The 18,943-nt window shown below is 31.1% G+C and overlaps 3 protein-coding genes across 3 annotated transcripts in view; 2 read left to right on the top strand and 1 right to left on the bottom strand.

Moving 5' to 3' along the window:
- LOC134697337 (uncharacterized) overlaps positions 1–18,943 on the top strand; it is a 49,553-nt gene that overhangs the window by 5,159 nt on the left and 25,451 nt on the right. The window contains exons 2-5 of the mRNA XM_063559548.1: positions 2,677–2,882; positions 4,279–4,346; positions 6,037–6,224; positions 7,803–8,018. Of these exons, the coding sequence (XP_063415618.1) occupies positions 2,841–2,882; positions 4,279–4,346; positions 6,037–6,224; positions 7,803–8,018 (514 nt within the window). The 5' untranslated portion in view covers positions 2,677–2,840. The remainder of the gene's footprint in view (positions 1–2,676; positions 2,883–4,278; positions 4,347–6,036; positions 6,225–7,802; positions 8,019–18,943) is intronic.
- Positions 11,249–12,708, bottom strand: LOC134696844 (E3 SUMO-protein ligase ZBED1-like). Its single transcript, XM_063558796.1, has 2 exons — positions 11,911–12,708; positions 11,249–11,533 (listed from the first exon to the last, which is right to left on the bottom strand). Exons 1-2 carry the CDS (start codon positions 12,085–12,087, stop codon positions 11,249–11,251), a joined length of 462 nt encoding a protein of 153 aa, XP_063414866.1. The 5' UTR covers positions 12,088–12,708.
- On the top strand, positions 12,714–18,766 carry LOC134698142 (uncharacterized). The gene is made up of 2 exons (XM_063560440.1): positions 12,714–13,768; positions 15,997–18,766. Exons 1-2 carry the CDS (start codon positions 13,054–13,056, stop codon positions 17,061–17,063), a joined length of 1,782 nt encoding a protein of 593 aa, XP_063416510.1. The 5' UTR covers positions 12,714–13,053; the 3' UTR covers positions 17,064–18,766.

The raw sequence follows: 18,943 nt of genomic DNA, 5'->3' as shown, positions 1-18,943 counted from the left end.
AATTGTATCAGAAATTTTGATCCATTGACAAACATGACCATCATGGCAAAAAATAGAACATAGGGGTCAAATGCAAACTAAAGCTTTTAGAGCAAATCTGACATTGGGTACAATTCTTCAATTGGTCAAGATTTATCAGCCCTTAAATTTTCAGACGAATCGAACAACACATTGTTGGGTTGCTGCCATTAAGTTGGTAGTTTTAAGGAAATTTTGCAGTTTTTATACGACCGCAAAAATTTTTGGTCGTATATCTGTATATTGGTATGAGGTTGGTGTCATCGTCATCCGAAGACATTTGGTTTTCTCACTATAACTTTTGTATATAAGTAAACAGAAATCTATGAAATTTAAAACAAGGTTTATGACCATGAAAGGAAGGTTGGGATTGATTTTGGGAGTTTTGGTCCCAACAGTTTAGGATTTAGGGGCCAAAAGGGTCCCAAACTAAACTTTGTTTGATTTCATCAAAAAATGAATCATTGGGGTTCTTTGATATGCCAAATCTAACCGTGTATTTAGATTCTTAATTTTTGGTCCTGGTCTCAAATTGTTTTACATTAAAGTCCAAAGGGTCCAAAATTAAACTGAGTTTAATTTTAACAAAAAAACAATTCTTGGGGTTCTTTGATATGCTGAATCTAAACATGTACTTAGATTTTTGATTATAGGCCCAATTTTCATGTTGGTCCAAATCGGGGTCCAAAATTAAACTTTGTTTGATTTCAACAAAAATGTAATATGTCATGGGGGTTCTTCAATATGCTGAATCTAACCATGTACATGTATTTAGATTTTTAATATTTGGGTCCCGGTTATCAAATTGGTCCACATTGAGGTCTAAAGTTGAACATTATTTGATTTCATCACAAAGTGAATTCTTGGAGTTCTATGATATGCTGAATCTAACCATGTATTTAGATTTTGGATATTGGACCATAATAGGTAAATGTCCAATTTAAATTTTTTAAGTTTTTAAGTTAAAGTTCTTAGACCATTATTCATTCTGTGTTAGAAACCTATGTTGTGTCAACTATTTAATCACAATCCAAATTCAGAGCTGTATCAAGCTTAAATGTTGTGTCCATACTTGCCCCAACTGTTCCGGGTTCGACCTCTGCGGTCGTATAAAGCTGCGCCCTGCAGGGCATCTGGTTTGTTATGACATGAATCTTGGATATTATTATAGATAGATATAAACTGTAAACAGCAATAATGTTCAGCAAAGTAAGATCTACAAAAAATTTTATAAGACCATAATTGTCAATTGACTCCTTAAGGAGTTATTGCCCTTTCAAGACAATTTTACACAATTTGTTCATCAAGTTTGCTAACATTAAAAAATCTTCTCTGAAACTACTGAGCCAATTACCTTCAAACTTTAAATAAATGTTCCTTAGTGTATCTTGTTTATAAATTGTATCCGAAGTTTTGATCCATTGACAAACATGGCCGCCATGGCTAAAATTAGAACAAGAGAGTCAAATGCAGTTTTTGGCTTATACATGTATCTCAAAAACTTAAAATGGGTCAAGATCTATCGGCCCTGAAATTATCAGACAAATCAAAACAACCCATTGTTGGGTTGCTGCCACTGACTTGGTAGATTTAACAAAATTTTGCAGTTTTTTGTTTGTATTATCTTGAATATTATTATAGATAGATATAAACTGTAAGCAGCAATAATGTTCAGCAAAGTAAGATCTACACAAAAGTTAGTATAACCAAAATTGTCAATTGACCCCTTAAGGAGTTATTGTCCTTTAAAGATAATTCTATACAATTTGTTCATCAAGTTTGCTTGACATTTAAAAATCTTCTCCTCTGACATACAAGTGAGTGATTCAGGCTCTAGTTTATGTGAGGATCAAATTTTTTAAAAAGTTTGTTTTCAAGGCGATAGTATACACCATGTGTCATGTGTGTATGTACACTGTAATCATTTGTAATCTAAAGTAACCAGTTTTAAGGTGGCACGGTAGTATTTCCTGGCCATAAGGGATAATGATAGCCTTTTTAGAATTTTGACCACTTTCTAACACTGCAAAAAATTCTACATTCACAGTTAACTGAAGTACTTTCATTTTACCATGTTTACCATTCAGAAATGAATTTGGATATGTACCATGACCGTTTACTTTTTTTGCTATTTTGAAAATCCTAAGGCCACTAGTACTTTTAGGTCTTTTATGGTGAAGTGAATGCAAAATTTAAAAAAATTCTCAAAAATTCATTTTCATCTGTATATAAAATTATTTCATATTTTTCTACACCTGATTCATCACTCAGTTTGGGAAAGTATGTTCAGTTGATACTGTATTTTTTGTCCAATCACACTGTTTAGATACATTTACCTAAGTAGGGTACACAAAAGAGCAACCTAAATTCTGGAAAGCAAATACTACCGTGCCACCAACATTTGAATTCAGGTGTTATTGTAATGGAATAGATTACATCAATTCTAAAGCAAATTAAAGTAATTGTAATTTAATTGATAACATTTAAAAGTAAACAACCCCATCCATTTTTAGGAAAAAGTAATTGTTCAGATATTATTCCTGACTGACAAAAAGAAGGGACTGTTAATGCATGTACATGTAACTATGTAAAACCTTTAACAATGAGTAAGATATATATATTTATATATTATAGATCTTTTATATTTTTATATTCCAGATTGATATAGAAATCACCAGTACTGTATTTATTTGAGGATGCATACATGTATATATGCTACATGTACTTTAAAATCAGAGTTTCCTATCTGGAGGTAGTAAATGCACGCGGAAAGAAAAATGCAACAACTTCTCGTATAATATTAAGTAGAAGCAGTATGAAGAATGACATATTTTAGTATCTGTCTGTTTTTTGTTTTATTTTTGGTAAGTTTATTATAAATCAGTTTTGTATAATTTCATTGGTGAGTGTCATGACAAACAAAGAGTTTATGTATTCTTAAAGTGAAAAAGTATTTGAAGTCCTACACAGGAAATATTGTCCTGTGTGGGTTTGTTTCCCCTGTCTACTAAAGAAGGGGCACATAATATATTTATCCTTTTTAGATGCATGCATTCATTCTAAAAAGTCTGTCCAATATATCATGTTTAGATATAAGATGTGGTATGAGTGTCAATGAGAAATCTCTCCATCCAAGTCACAATTTGTAAATGTAAACCATTATAAGTCAAAAGACAGCCTTCAACAAGGAGCTTTGACCCTACAACAAGCTAAAAAGGGTCTCAAAAATGACTAGTGTAAAATAATTCTGACAGGAAAAACAACAATATATAACAACTACATGTATATATATAGTACTAAACGAGAAACACTTATAATGAACCACATCAACAAACATATATATATAGATTCTTACATTGATACCAGTGGATTATCGGATTTATCCAATCGAGATAGTTAAATTATCAATTTTAAAGTCCGAGCCGCGCGGCTCGGACTTTAAAATTGATAATTTAACTATCTCGATTGGATAAATCCGATAATCCATGAGTAATTATGTAAGAATCTGTTTCTCTAATGATTAAAAAAACATTTTCTTTTTTTGTTAACCGAAAATCCCCTTCGAGTGCCTTTCAAATTGCACGAAGTTGTCAATTTCATTAACACCTGCTATCAAATTTTGATTCATCCAGTTAGCTAAAAAGTTCATGACCCTTTAAATCATCCAATGATCTTTTGAGATCACCAGCAACCACACGTTGATTAAATTTTTTTTATACAATGGGTTCGGAAAGGGATAAATTTCGATAGAATTAGAGAAATATATATATACAATGAATACTCGTTATATCGCTAAAGTTATGCTTGAGGTTACAAATTTACCATCAAGTTATGGAAAACTTGGTAAAAAACACCTTAAAAATCAGTTCACATGTTTATCAGGTTTATTATATATACCCTGTATGTCATTCGCAAAATATAAGCTAGAATAAATGTTTTGACCTCGATTTCCCTGGATCACTAGAAATGGAAATGTGATAAAGCATTTTGCCAAAATGGACGAATTTATTTCTTTGACATATTTTACTAGGGACATTTTTAGTGCATTTAACAGGAAAAAATAGTACCAGTAACCCTATTGATGTATATAAAATTTTGTTGATTTATTAAGTTGTCCTTTCACGCTTAAACTTACTATCATTCTTCTAGCTGTACATTCACCATGTTTACTGTAAACTTGAAAATGTACACTAGAATGTGATTTTACTTTTAAAAAACAAGTGTTTTTCTACAATTCATTTTTTTTATTTATGTTTTTAGCCTAAAGCTGCATGTTTAAAGTTCAAAGGTGGAGATTTCATTTTATTGGACGGTGAACCAGAGAATTTGTAAGTTAACTAAGTGTTGTGAATTTTGAATTGATATAGTTTTGAACATATGCATGGGTAATAGGCATTCTGAAGGACACTTAACATAAAGAAATATATTTATTACATTGCAATTGGTTGCAATGAATAAATGATTTCCATGTGAAATAAAACTCGGTTATATCACTTTGCTGACGTCATATCACAAAATGTGTTGTCAAGATGTTGCCAATGTATAGAACATGTAGAAAAAGATTTCATTCCTTACATATTCTTCTTCTTAAAAGCAGGTTTAAAAGCTTTTTTTTTTAAAAAGCAACTAAAATCCTTAACATTCATATAACTAGTACATTAACATGTTCTTGTCCTGAAAATGGATTTAACTATCAACTGGTTGAATACAGCCAACCATCCAGTATCCCAAACTCTTTCTAACCAACAAAATGTTACTAAAAATAATTTGGTTATGCAGAGCTATTATAAGGTTTTTAGTTGAATGTAAATAGTCAAAAGTTCAAATTTCTTATACAGTCAGACAAACCCTAAAAGATTTGATATAGACTGTCTATTATATGTAATATTGTAAAGCAAAATTATAACCGGGTGAAATTTGATCCGGAGGAAAAAATGTCACAGTAGTTGTTGGGTTTTTTTTATTCGGAGGAAAGTATTGCCCTGGGATATTTTTTCCTTTACCGTGAAATTCTATCTGGGTAGCTAACTTATTGAATAGTTATTAGAAAAAACTTATCCTTTACAAAAACTACGAAATAATAATAGTGTATTTGAATTAAAGCTAAATTGTTAAAAAAAAATGTATTATAACAAATGTATAATGGGAAATAATTTCAAAAATAATCATTGAAAAAAATTCCTGAAATATTCAAGTAAATATCATTCTTTTTAAAAAGAAAATTATCATGAAACATAAGAAAAAAAACCAAAAGTGATTTCAAAGATCGTAATTGTGAAATAATATCATGATTAAATAAGGGAAGTGAAATACATGTAAAAGTGAGTTGTTTTCTGATCTCAGTACAATTATAAATTAAAAAGTAAAGGTAGAAATATAGTTACATTACTACTGTTAACAGTAATGGAAGAATTTGATTCTGATGATATAACTAGTTTGTCAGGGGACAAATATATAGTTGTAGATTATATGGAAATCAGATCATTCATAGCATAACAATATATTGGAACAAAAGCAATTTTAACAGCTGGATATTATTTACCTATGAAATGTTATCTGTCTTATTAAATCATTTTGTAAGTCATCTTTTTATACAATTGAATATATGAAAAATAAGATTCATTGAAAAATTTGACTATAAAATAGATTCAGGAATATATTATATTAGTATCTTTAAAATTATAAATTGCTCATAATTACCTCCCTTTGATAAATTATGCAAATGTGTTCTACCTTTGTGAAACATTTTATAATTATAGTCAGGTATATATTGATTGCGAGTAACCTACATAGTAGTTAATGGGACTTTATTTCACAAGGTTCTGTGAAATATGGTCTGGCAATATATACTGGTACATACCATCCGGCAAAACACAGATAGATTTTCACTCCCCTGGAAAAAAATTACCTGTGAAATACCATGCCTGGATAAAAATTACTGTGACAAATTATCCTCAGGATAAAATATCACAGAGGAAGAAATAAACCGTTACAATATCCCTGATTTTTTTTCTTCAGGTTGTATGAAAATACATTTGTGCACGAATGGCTTTTATGCAGGGTGAACACCAGTGTTATTAGCCCTTATGAGTATACAAAAAAAGGATACATCAATGAAAACTGTTCCAACAAAAACTGGGACAACAAACATTCTTATTTAAAATATGCTTGGTTTTATGCTGGTGTTCCTGACACAGAGATTCCAAGTAAGTAACTGTAAATTCAGAAATTGTTGTGTGCATTTATGATTGAGATTTTGTCTTTTTAGACTAAAATGATGAAAATGCAACTTTATTTTCGCATTATTGTGAAAAATCCTGTTTGCTGTAAATTCAGAAATTATTGTAAAAAATGTCTCAGGGTAACTTGCATTTTGACATTTTTTATCTGAATTAAACAGGATTTGTCTCAATATTGCAAAGGTTAAAATTGCATTTCAGTCTAAAATGACAAAATCGCACCAATAAATGCACGCAATAATTTCTAAACTTACAGTAATTCATACCATATGATTACAATGCGAATTTGAATTATTCCAATTATAACCCTGACACATTTTTCGCAATGATAAAAACATCATTATAATTTCTAAATTTACAATTCATATTTATGTATAAGTATTTCCTTTTAGAACATTAGTTGTTGATTCAGCATTATTTGTAGAATACCAATTTCCATTGATTTCATAACTAAGGCCACGGTTTTTTAATATGTTGGTTTACGGATTTTCCTCATGAAAAAGTCGGGTCGGTCGGTCGGGAAAAAAAGAAAAAAAATATCTTTCAAAAAGACAAAAAAAAAATGCAAAATAAATATACATTTCACCTTTCTAACAAAATGTTTTTTATCCTATTTTGTCATCATTTCAAATTTTAGTTCGATGAAGTATTTTTGCTCAGCTGTCATAAATATCACATGACATTGTCTAATGATTTGCCGTAAAAAAGGGGGTGTTCGCAGACAAAGACGAAATTAAATCGTCTTTTCACAAACAAGAAAAACAAATTCGCGTAGCTCTTAATCAATTTCAGAAAACTTGGTGAGTAATGATCTTCAAAAACGAAAACTGATAAAGAAAAAAATGTAAAAAACGTCGTACGAAAATAAGTTTCAACACACGTGTCAAAAACGTAATAGACTCGTCCACGGAAAAAACGAGAATATCGGGTTAATCTAGTGTCATGCATTCCCGTTTTTAATCCAAATGGACGATAATTTTTTTTATTATCCATGAAACAAGAAAAAATCTAAATGACTTGTTGATATTCAGAACTTTTACTTCCAAGGTGCTTTCCACCTGTCCACATTTGGACAAGTCTATTTCTATGAGATTATGCATCTTACAGACTGATGACAAATAAGGGAAACAAACTTATTGTGTAATGGGTTTTAAACACAGATTTCGTTCCGCAAAATTATTTGCATAAACGACATTTCAAGGTCAGTTAAAATTGATTTGTCTATTTTTAGAAACGTAAACTGGAAGTTTTATTTTTTCACAACAGAGACTCGGAGTGTAATCAATTTTGTTAGTGATTCATGCATTTCATTTCATAAAAAAAGAAGAATTTAATTATTTTTCAGAGATAATGTATTTGTTTGGGTCGGCGGGAATAAAAAAGCAGGAAAAGTCCATTTTATTTTTATTCTAGGAATCGGCAAAATCGGGTCGGCGGATCCGTAAACCAACAAATTAATAAATCCTGGCCTAAATAAAAAATTTAATGTAATTATAAATCTGTAACATAAGTATTTTATTTGCATATTTGATTATGATATTTCAGCCTGTGATCCCTTGGCAGCTGCAGAAAGTTATTTATGGAACTGTGAGAAAAACTTACTACCAAATGAAGTAACCCCATACAGGAATTGCACACCAGTGTGTAATGAGGGATATACCTTACTACACAATGTCACGGCTAGATGTAGTGTCAATTTAACATGGACTTGGTTTGGAGATAAAGATGTACAGTTTTGTGAAAAGACAAATTTCTCTGCAGGTATTTGCATTGATACTGATAACATGTATGCAGATGTCGCCAATAGGGTTAACATGACGTTATTGATTTCCTTGCAAAAGCAAAAATGTTAGATTTTAACCAATTTCTATTGCTTAGAAAAGGGGGAAAATGTATTGTATGACCCAAAAAGTGACAACTATTTATCTGAATATATTAGTCAAATGCGTTTTGTTTAAATATACTTTTTCACTTTTTTGGTATTTTGGAAAATGTTGTTTGTGCTGTTTTTAGACCCTTCTTCAACGAAATTTGTTTACATGCACACGTATAAAAATTGCAGTTTTTATCTAACGCAATCGTAGGTTTGAACATAGTTTTCAATTTGGACTTTTTTATATATTATACATGTTATATATATATATTGATAAGATGTAAGCAGATGTTGATAAGAAAATTATAGACTATTGTAGATGTCAGTAGGAATTTTATAGATGAGGAAGTTATGTCAATGTTATACATTTTGTAGTGAACAACAGATTAAATAAAAACCCATTGAGGTCTATATAATTGTAAAACTTTACTTTTTGAAAAATTGGCTGCTTGTTATCAATTTTCTCAATGTTTCACAAAAATGTTTCATACGTTACAAAGTTTGATTGAAAAAAATAATATTTAGTGAAATATTGTATAGATAGTTTTCCTCAAAAGGTTTTGTTAAAAAAAATCTTGTATCTTGGATTTGCATGATATGCTTGATATGCACAATGTTTCCACAAATGAAATATGGATGGAAAACTACAAATATATATTCATCAGTTTTCAATGTTTTCATGTAAAAAGTATATCGATAGTCTGGCAAAATTGTGACGTTGAAATATCAGAATTCTTGTAAAATTCATCCCTACTCCCATGACTCCTGTAATATAAATAAAAATTCCTAAAATAATGATAAATTTAATTGCATTAAAACAGTGTTTTTGAGGTAGATGTTTATTTCCAAACATATTATACATGTTATACAAACAGAACATGTTAATTCCAGCTACATAATATGGTGACTTATTCTTTATTTACAACATATCACTTGTTGATTTATCAGTACATTTAAGCTAATAAAAAAAATGTAACCAAGTACTTAAAAGTTGCAATAGCTGACCTGTCAACCTATGACAATGAAAATGGAGGTCACGACCTTCATTTAAGAATGAAATCTCAGGTAATAATGTGTACAAACTTTTTTGAGGCTGATGTTCAGGATTTAGGGGACATTTTTCTTATAATTTTAAACCAAACATATTCACAAACTAACTGTACATATTATTATTTCATTGCACTAGAAGGCCATTGTTAGATTTGTATAACACTGCTTTAATTCCTTTTCATATTCATTCCATGTCATACAAAGTACCATTTTGTTTTTACTTTACATACATTTGTGCAGCTTTTGATCATCAGAATATTTCAATGATGGAAGTGTTTAACGACCTTGATAGTTTTTACAGTCCTTGCACGCATTCAAGATTTTTAAAAAAGTGATATTTGAGTATAATTGAATAAAGTTAAGCAATTAAAGGAGGTAAAGATGAAAAAAGTATTATTTCAAAATTTTTATTTTCTAATTTTTCTTTTAGGTAGCTATATTGAAAAAAAGTACAAGTATAATTCTGATAAGTCTTTGCATTCAAATTATTTTAGATTTAACCTTTTTACAAAAAAACATATGTTTAAGCAGTACATATATATATTTGCGTATATTCTGAAAGGTAACAAAAAAGGGGAAGTTAAACTCAAATTGTTTTTAAAACAACTTTGAAATACACAAATTATTTCTGACCTAAAGCTAAGATAATTGGTGTTAATTGATTTATTAACCGTGTGTTTGACTCCAGAGCTGACAAGTGAAACCCTGCACTGAAATAGGTCACTTAATTTGAGTTAACACAGCTAGTTGAACTTCTTGTCCAGGGAGAATTACGAATTTGCTGGTATTTCAAAGGACAATCACTTTAGTATGAAATCAGTATGAAGGCTTAGGAATCAAGGTGAAAACAGGTCATTTTCAAAATTCCTAGGTTATTTAAAGACCCAGCAGGTTACCCAGGTGACCCCTCAGTGTTGTGAAAATCTTGGGTCACAGTCGCAGGATACGGGTTAGCTGACAGGTATCCAAAAGAATAAACATATTAACAACTTTTCTGCTAGATTTCACACAAGCTCCTTTTTAGCTTACCTGGCGCAAAGGGCCAAGTGAGCTATTTTCATCACTTGGTGTCCAGCGTTCTGCATTAGCTTTGTAGCCGAGATCCAAGAAGCTTGACCAGTTGGGGACTTAGTTTAACATGGGACCCTATTGGAAAAACATACAAATGTCTTCTTTTCGATAACCAGTCTGTATGAAATAAAACCAAATATGTCATAAATGTTCCTTATGAGGTGCTGATGAAGTGTTGATACTTTGTTGCTGGTTTACTGTTCAAGTAGCCACCAGGATGTATTATAAAATTATGGAGCCAATATTTAACCAAATTTGGCCTCAACCATTATTTAAGTATCTTATGATTTTTATCTTTTTTCAAAAACTCAAGTAGTGTCAAGTCAAGAGCAACACAGGCTCTTGAGAGCCTCTAGTTAGTTATTTCCTTATGTTAGGTTTTTCTCATTATTAAAAAGTTACCCATAGTTTAATTTTAATTTGGAGGGAATGAAAGTAATTTTGCTGGTGTATTTGATCATTTGATTAGAGAGCCGTGGTGTAGTGGTTAGTGCATCGGACTACTAACACAAAGGTTCCTGGTTCGATTCCCGTCTGGGATGAAAATTTCAGGGACTGAATTTTCGGCTCTCCCTTGACACCATTTGCGAGTATGGTCTTGAGGAAACGATGATAGTCCGTCGGAAGGGGACGATAAATGGCTGACCTGTGTTAAGAGAGAGCTATATCTCTTGCACGTTAAAGACAACCTTGTAGATTTCGAAAAAGAGTAGGCTAATGCCGCTACAAGGCAGCACTTGTACCCGCAAAGTGGAAAGGGATTAATATAAGTTGCAAAACTTGTTTCCCAATCCACTATATATAAATATGTTTAAACTAAACTAATTTGATTATTGAAGTAACAGGCAGACATGGGGTCAATTACATTTGAAAGTAATTAATTACATTCAATTACAATTACAAAATCTTCAATTAAATTACACATTACATTTGACTTTTTTTACCAATGTAATTAATTACATTCCAATTACTTGGCAAATGTAATTAATTACTTCAATTACATTTGAAAGGATTTTTCATGTAGAAGTTTCGAAGATAAATGCTTTCTGCTAGGCACTTGATACTTAGTGTCAGCTTTTTCCATCAAGTTTTTAAATTCTTCACTTTCGACAATAGAGAGTGGTAAAAGATCCCCAGCTATGAACATTATAAGAGCATTTGTCATTTCTAACTGTTTTGGATCAGACGGTGAATATTTTACACTTTTTTTTATGCATTGTGTCAATGTTGGTTGAATTTCTTTATTCTCAGAATGCAGAATGTACAAATCTCTGTGTTTTCTCTGAAAATTACAAAAGGCCTTATTTAATATCTTGAAAATATTAAATTGTTTTAATTTACCTATTGAAATTTTACATTTATTTAAATTTATTTGATTGTAAATGATACAAAAAAAGAGCACTATTTTTTATTTTTTGAAATGATTTTCATTTTTATCCCAGCTTATTCAAATTATTTATCTTAAATAAGTGATTTAGAAATCTGACTTCTTAAAACAAAAATAAACTTTAGTTTTAATCACAACTAATTAATTTAATAAACAAAATATTTTCCAAATTTAAATGTAAGCTTATTCAAATTATTTATCTGAAATCTGGTTAGAAATGAAAAAGAAGCATTATGAATTTATGAATTTTTAAAATTCTTATATAGTATTACCTTCATATGTGTAACAAAGTTGGATGTAACTTTATAACTTCCACTAATGAGGGTGCCACAATGCATACATTTTCCTTTGAAAGTATTTCCATTTTGGAAGTCATCAGGAACAGTAAAATGTTCCAGTACACTCTTGGAGCTCATTTTTAAATCTGATAAAATGTTTTCTTTCAACATTCATATATATAGTGAACAAATTTTGCAAGTGAGATTTTGTCATATGCATTATCCCTTCAAGAATTTAAACATGTACCTATAGGCCTTAGGGGTATATTTATCTCTCTCTAATTAGCCTTATATCTGTTTAACATAACTGTTATAAAAACAGTCATTATATAGTTTGTAATAAAACAAATAGCCAGAGGTTATATTTATTGGTTATTTAAGTCCTTGAATAAAGTTAATTATGTTAAATCAATGTCTTAAAATATCTATCTAAATCTACTAATTAAGGTCAAGACAGTGACTTCCTAGTGGTTTCTTTTAAAATTATGGCATGTGTCTACATTTTTTTTATCATTCAATACAAAATGAAGAATCTACCATGGTTGTGTTAATACAGAAAGTATACTGTGAAGGCTTTTCTTTGTCAGCTTACAACATTTGTTAAGATTATTGCTTTTAATAATTTTTTGAGAAAACACAAGATTTAATCTTTTGATCCAAAATTTCAAATGTAATTGACTTGTAATTGAAAAGTAATTGTCAATTACAGGCAATTTTGGCTATGTAATTAATTACATTCAATTACATGTAATTGAAAAAATGCTCAATTACACATTACATTCAATTACATGATAAATTAACAATTATTTGGATAATTGATGTTTATATAAAGGATTAACTTAGTTTTATCAAAGATAGGTTTTCCCCATTTGTACCTCTTTATCATGTTAGCCTCATTTTCAAATTACTTTGGGATATACGTCATCTATATTGCTGCTCTTGGATCAATAGCAGTGCCCCTTTTGTCATCAGATATTTTCATTACATTTTGATTGGATTTTCATATTTTAAATTTGATTGGATTATATATACTGAATAATGGATATTAGTACATCATTCTGTGTGATCTAAGACTTTAAAACGAATTCATGGTAACTGTCTTTTCTTATAATTAACAACGTTCCTTGTGGAATCAAAATGGCTACAAGGAGGAAATCGGCAAGTCGTGTTCAAACAGAAACATTAGATGACCAAAATCCTTCTAATTGGACTTCATCTCAACTTAAGGCTGCCCTCAGTAAAATAGGGATCAAGATTACCGGAAATTTATCTAACAGTAGTTTAAGAAGACTGTATTTGGACAATCAAACAAAAAATAGTTCCGCTACGATTGACAATTCCGATAATTTAGCTGAACGGAATACAATTTCTGATGGAAACTATTCTTTAAACGTAAGTGATGCTACTATACGTGATCCTATTGACACACATACTTCCGATCACGATGTTCACACAACTCCTATTTCGACCGTTCAACAGGAGATTGCTACGCTGTCTACATCTTATGCGCACGCAATTCCTCAGCTTCCGCCCACTGCTGCATCTGCGCACGCAACCGTAAACAATAACAATCAAAATGTAAACATGCAAAACCTCTTGATGAATACAATTCAACTATGCCAGCAATCTATGCAACAAATGAATAAACAAGGAGAGCAGATACAGCCAAGTTTTAATCTATCAACGGCTTTAGGACATGGTTCAACTTCCCTAGGCATTGCGCCGTCTTTTAATTCCACTATTCCCGTTTATTCTGCTAATTCATCAACTCCAGGAAAATTCGGATTCCCAGCTTCATCGTTTTCAGCTGTTGACATGGTTTCCCCCGAACTACGGAACGATATCATTACAGGTAAAGATGTCAATCTAAATATATTATTAATTCCTAACTATGAACACTCTACTATGAAAAAGAATAAGGAATCTGATGTAAGACTCCAGAGAAATTTATCAATGGACGAATTTGTAACTGCCTTTGGGCGTTACAAACGTATTATGAGTACAGCTTTCCCTAACAGAAACGAGGAGTTAGACTTATACTTGTCACACATCATTGAAACAGCAAACATCTGGCCAGACTGTTTTTATGAATATCATAAACTGTTCTCAGCTAAATGTGCCGTCATGCTAATTCAGCACAACATAAAAATAGATTGGTCAAAAGGGGACTCAGATTTACGAAATATGGTATGTGCAGGTTCCAAGATCAACACATGTAGAAAGTGTCACTCAACAACCCACTCCACCGTTATGTGTAGTATACAGCAACAAAATTTTCAGCCACAAAGAAATTCTAATTCATCTAGAAATACACCCGATTCTCTTGGCCGTGATGTCATTTTTGTAGATGGTTTACCCGTCTGCAACAATTTCAATGGATTTAAAGGTTGCACTAAACCTTATTGTAAATATGTTCATGCTTGTAAAACGTGTAAAAGTAAAACACATGGCAAAGCTACTTGTCAAAACTACAAAGAAGGTTACCAACACAACGATATAAACTCAGTTAAAGCAAGCAGTAAATCTCAACCTAAAAAATGACTACCTTCCGACTTAACAGCCTCTTCACCTATAAATTGTGACCAGTTAGAATTTGAGCTAAGAAACCACCCCGACAGAAACTTTGTTAGCTTATTGTGTAACAGTGTTAGATATGGTTTTGATATGTTAGTTTCTGACATTAATATTTCTACTTATGAATGTAAAAATGCTTTGTCAGCAAGGAAAGATCCAGATTCAGTTACTGCTCTAATTCAAGATGAATTGGTTAAAGGCTTCATTCAGGGACCTTTTTTACACCCCCCTTTTTCTGTTTATAGGGTTAGTCCAATCGGAATAGCAGTACATAAATATTCTTTTAAGAAAAGACTTATATTGGATCTTTCCTCGCCTCACAACAGCTGTGATCATGATAGTGTGAATGGTTTGATAGACAAAGATTTATGTTCACTTAGTTACATTAAAGTTGACGATGCAATCAATGCAATTCAAGATTATGGTTTTAATAGCATTTGTTGTAAGGTAGATGTCTGCGATGCGTTTAAACAATTGGGTATTTTACCTTCCCAATGGCATTTATTTTGTTTTAAATGGCATAATTTTTATTATCATTATGTAAGACTTCCTTTCGGTTGTCGATCTAGTCCTAAGTTATTCGATATGTTGTCAAGAAGTATATGTTGGATAGCCAAACATAATTATAACATTAATGTAATTTTTCATCTTTTAGATGATTTTTTGACAGTTGATAGGCCTACTGATTGTGGAGAAAGAACAATGGCTTTACTTTCTTTAATTTTCAACAAATTAAGTATTCCTTTATCAAAGAAAAAGACTGTTGGTCCTTCTTGTGTATTAGAATATTTAGGCATTGTATTAGACACTGTAAATATGCAAGCTAGATTGCCTCAAGACAAAGTTAAAAGAATTACAGATTTTATAACTTTAATTTTAAGTAAAAAGTCCTGTACTAGGAAAGAACTTGAACAGTTGCTTGGACATTTAAATTTTGCAACTAGAGTTATTCTTCCAGGACGCTCTTTTGTTAGTTATTTGTACAAGTTAATGTCATCTGTCAAAGAGAGTTTTTATCATGTTCATTTAAACAAAGAGTGCAAAGCTGATTTATATATGTGGTTATCTTTTTTGAAAAATTGGAATGGTATCAATTTCTTTTATGAAAAGACTTTAACTAGAGCAGCAGATATGATGCTTTATACAGACGCGTCCTCTTTAATAGGATTTGGTGGATATTACCAGCATAAATGGTTTTGTGACCGTTGGCCCGACAATTTACCATGCAAATCTGACTTTGCCGCTTCTATGGCCTTTTTGGAACTTTATCCTATAGTTGTTGCAGCTGTTCTATGGGGTAAGGAGTGGTGTGGAAAAAGGATTCTATTTTATTGTGACAATTTAGCAACAGTCCACATTATTGCTAAAGGTCGATCGAAAGAAACAAACATTATGAAATTAATGCGTAAACTAACAATGTGTGCTGCAACTTATAACTTTGCTGTTTATAGTGAACATTTACCGGGAAAATCTAATGTAATTGCTGATGCATTGTCTCGTTTACAGATGAACAAGTTCAGACTTTTAGCGCCTCTAGCAGAAGCAACCGCCACTCCTTGCCCACAGCTTTCAGACATTCTCTGGACAGCTCAGTAGAGACATTATGGAAGTATTCTGTAGCAGACAGTACAAGATCGCATTACACTACAGGTTTTGACTTATATAAGAAGTTCTCCTTACTACAGGGATCATTCTGGACTTCAAATGAAATGCCGCCGGTTTCAGAAACTTTGTTAATGAGATTTGTTGCCTTTTGCGATGAACATAAAAGCTTAAAATATAGTACTATTAAACTGTATTTATGTGGTATAAGATATTATTACTTGCAATATGCAGGATTTAGTCCTTTAGAACAATATGGCAAGCCATTATTATGTTTACAATCTATTTTAAATGGTTTAAAAAAGAAGCAGAAAGGTTGTGTAAAAAGGCCTAGATTGCCAATTACTATGTCTTTGTTGTATAAAATGGTTATGCTATTGAGAAACAATTTTTTCAGTCTTTTTAACAATGTTATGTTAGAAGCAGCTTGTGTTGTAGCTTTTTTTGCTTTTTTGCGTTGTGGAGAGTTCACTATACTTAGCAACTTTGATTCGGAAACACATTTGTGTGTTGGTGATTTAGCAATTTTTGAAGATCACATTTTATTACATTTGAAAAAATCAAAAACAGATCCTTTCAGACAAGGTGTCACTATACCCTTATACAAAAGTGGACACACTATTTGTCCTTGCTTTGCTATTAAAAATTATTTGTCTCTTCGAAAGAAAATGTCAAGTATTACATCTGATGCCCTGTTTGTCTCTGATGATGGCAATCCTTTAAGTAGACAATTTTTTATTAAACATGTCAAAATTATTTTAGAAAATTTAGGCCTTGAAAGCAAAAATTATAATGGGCATTCTTTCAGAATTGGAGCAGCAACAACAGCACAGGAAGTAAGATTAGAAGACCACTTAATTAAAACTTTAGGCAGGTGGTCATCAGATTGTTACACTAGGTATATTCATACCAGCCCTAAAGTAATTCAACAAGCTCAAAATCAGTTAGTTTCATCAATTTCCTTGTCTTAAACTTTTGTACTGGCAATAAAAGGAGAATTAAACTTGGGGCTACAGCTGCTTCGCATCTGTATTTGGACTTTTCGATAAAATTGTATACTTTTATCATCAAATTTTATCTTATCCCCCAAGTTTTCTGTATATATTAATTTTCATTTATATGTTAAAAGGGGGATAACTCTTAATGTTTATTATGTGTATGCAGCTGTTAGTCCCCAGTTTTTCCAATGTAATTTCTTTTTTCATATTATATGTTAGTTTTAATAAATAGTTTTATTAGCACTGGATCTTTATTTAGTCTGAGGATAATTATATTCCACATTGAAAAACAACACATAGAGTTACTTATCACAATATTGGATATCAAAAGAGATGCAAGGTATACATCAGTGAGATAGTTCTGTCTTGGAAACTTAAGACTTATTAAGGTCAAATACAGTCTTCAACAATAACGTTATTTCCATCTCTGTCTACTTTAAGGATGAATATAAATTAACAATTATTTGGATAATTGATGTTTATATAAAGGATTAACTTAGTTTTATCAAAGATAGGTTTTCCCCATTTGTACCTCTTTATCATGTTAGCCTCATTTTCAAATTACTTTGGGATATACGTCATCTATATTGCTGCTCTTGGATCAATAGCAGTGCCCCTTTTGTCATCAGATATTTTCATTACATTTTGATTGGATTTTCATATTTTAAATTTCCGCCACCATCCCCACCTCTCTCCTTTTGTTGCCAGTGCCTCTGGGGACTATTTAGTAGTCATTACTATTGTTGTATATACATGAACATATACATGTACCTGTAATTTTATGATCTTAATTTTTGTATTATTTTTTTGTTTTTTGTTTATACTGATGTATATTTTCTTATATTCTCTACTCATGCTGACGTATGAGTTTCTTTTATACTACTCAAGCTGCCGTTTGGGTTTCTTTTATATTTTCTCATGCTTACGTATGAGCTCTTATTTACTTTTCATGCTGACGTATGATTTTTTTTTTACTTTCTCATGCTGACGTATGAGGTCTTAATTTGTACCCATGCTGACGTATGGGTTGCATTTATACTACTCATGCTGACGTATGAGTTTCTTTTACATCTTCTCATACTTACGTATGAGTTTTTTTAAATCTCTCTACTCATGCTGACGTATGAGTTTCTTTTACATCTTCTCATACTTACGTATGAGTTTTTTAAATCTCTCTACTCATGCTGACGTATGAGTTTCTTTAATTCTCATCATGCATGATGTTAGATCTTTTCTATACTCATGCTGACGTATGAGCTTTTACTATGTACTCATGCTGACGTATGAGCTTTTACTCTCTACTCATGCTGACGTATGGGTTGTTATTTTATTTTTCATTTTTCATGTACTTATGAGCTCAAATTTGTATTGTTAATGATGAGCTCTTATATTTGATACTCATACTGTTTTTTGAGTTTTGTTTATTTTATTTACCTACCGAGGTATTAAGGTGTTGATTTTAATCATGCTGGACTTTTCGATAAAATTGTATACTTTTATCATCAAATTTTATCTTATCCCCCAAGTTTTCTGTATATATTAATTTTCATTTATATGTTAAAAGGGGGATAACTCTTAATGTTTATTATGTGTATGCAGCTGTTAGTCCCCAGTTTTTCCAATGTAATTTCTTTTTTCATATTATATGTTAGTTTTAATAAATAGTTTTATTAGCACTGGATCTTTATTTAGTCTGAGGATAATTATATTCCACATTGAAAAACAACACATAGAGTTACTTATCACAATATTGGATATCAAAAGAGATGCAAGGTATACATCAGTGAGATAGTTCTGTCTTGGAAACTTAAGACTTATTAAGGTCAAATACAGTCTTCAACAATAACGTTATT

This window comes from Mytilus trossulus, chromosome 14 (genome assembly GCF_036588685.1).
Source record: "Mytilus trossulus isolate FHL-02 chromosome 14, PNRI_Mtr1.1.1.hap1, whole genome shotgun sequence".
NCBI lineage: Eukaryota > Metazoa > Mollusca > Bivalvia > Mytilida > Mytilidae > Mytilus > Mytilus trossulus.
The sequence above is the reverse complement of the archived record's forward strand: the minus strand, read 5'-3'. Positions and strand labels throughout refer to the sequence as shown.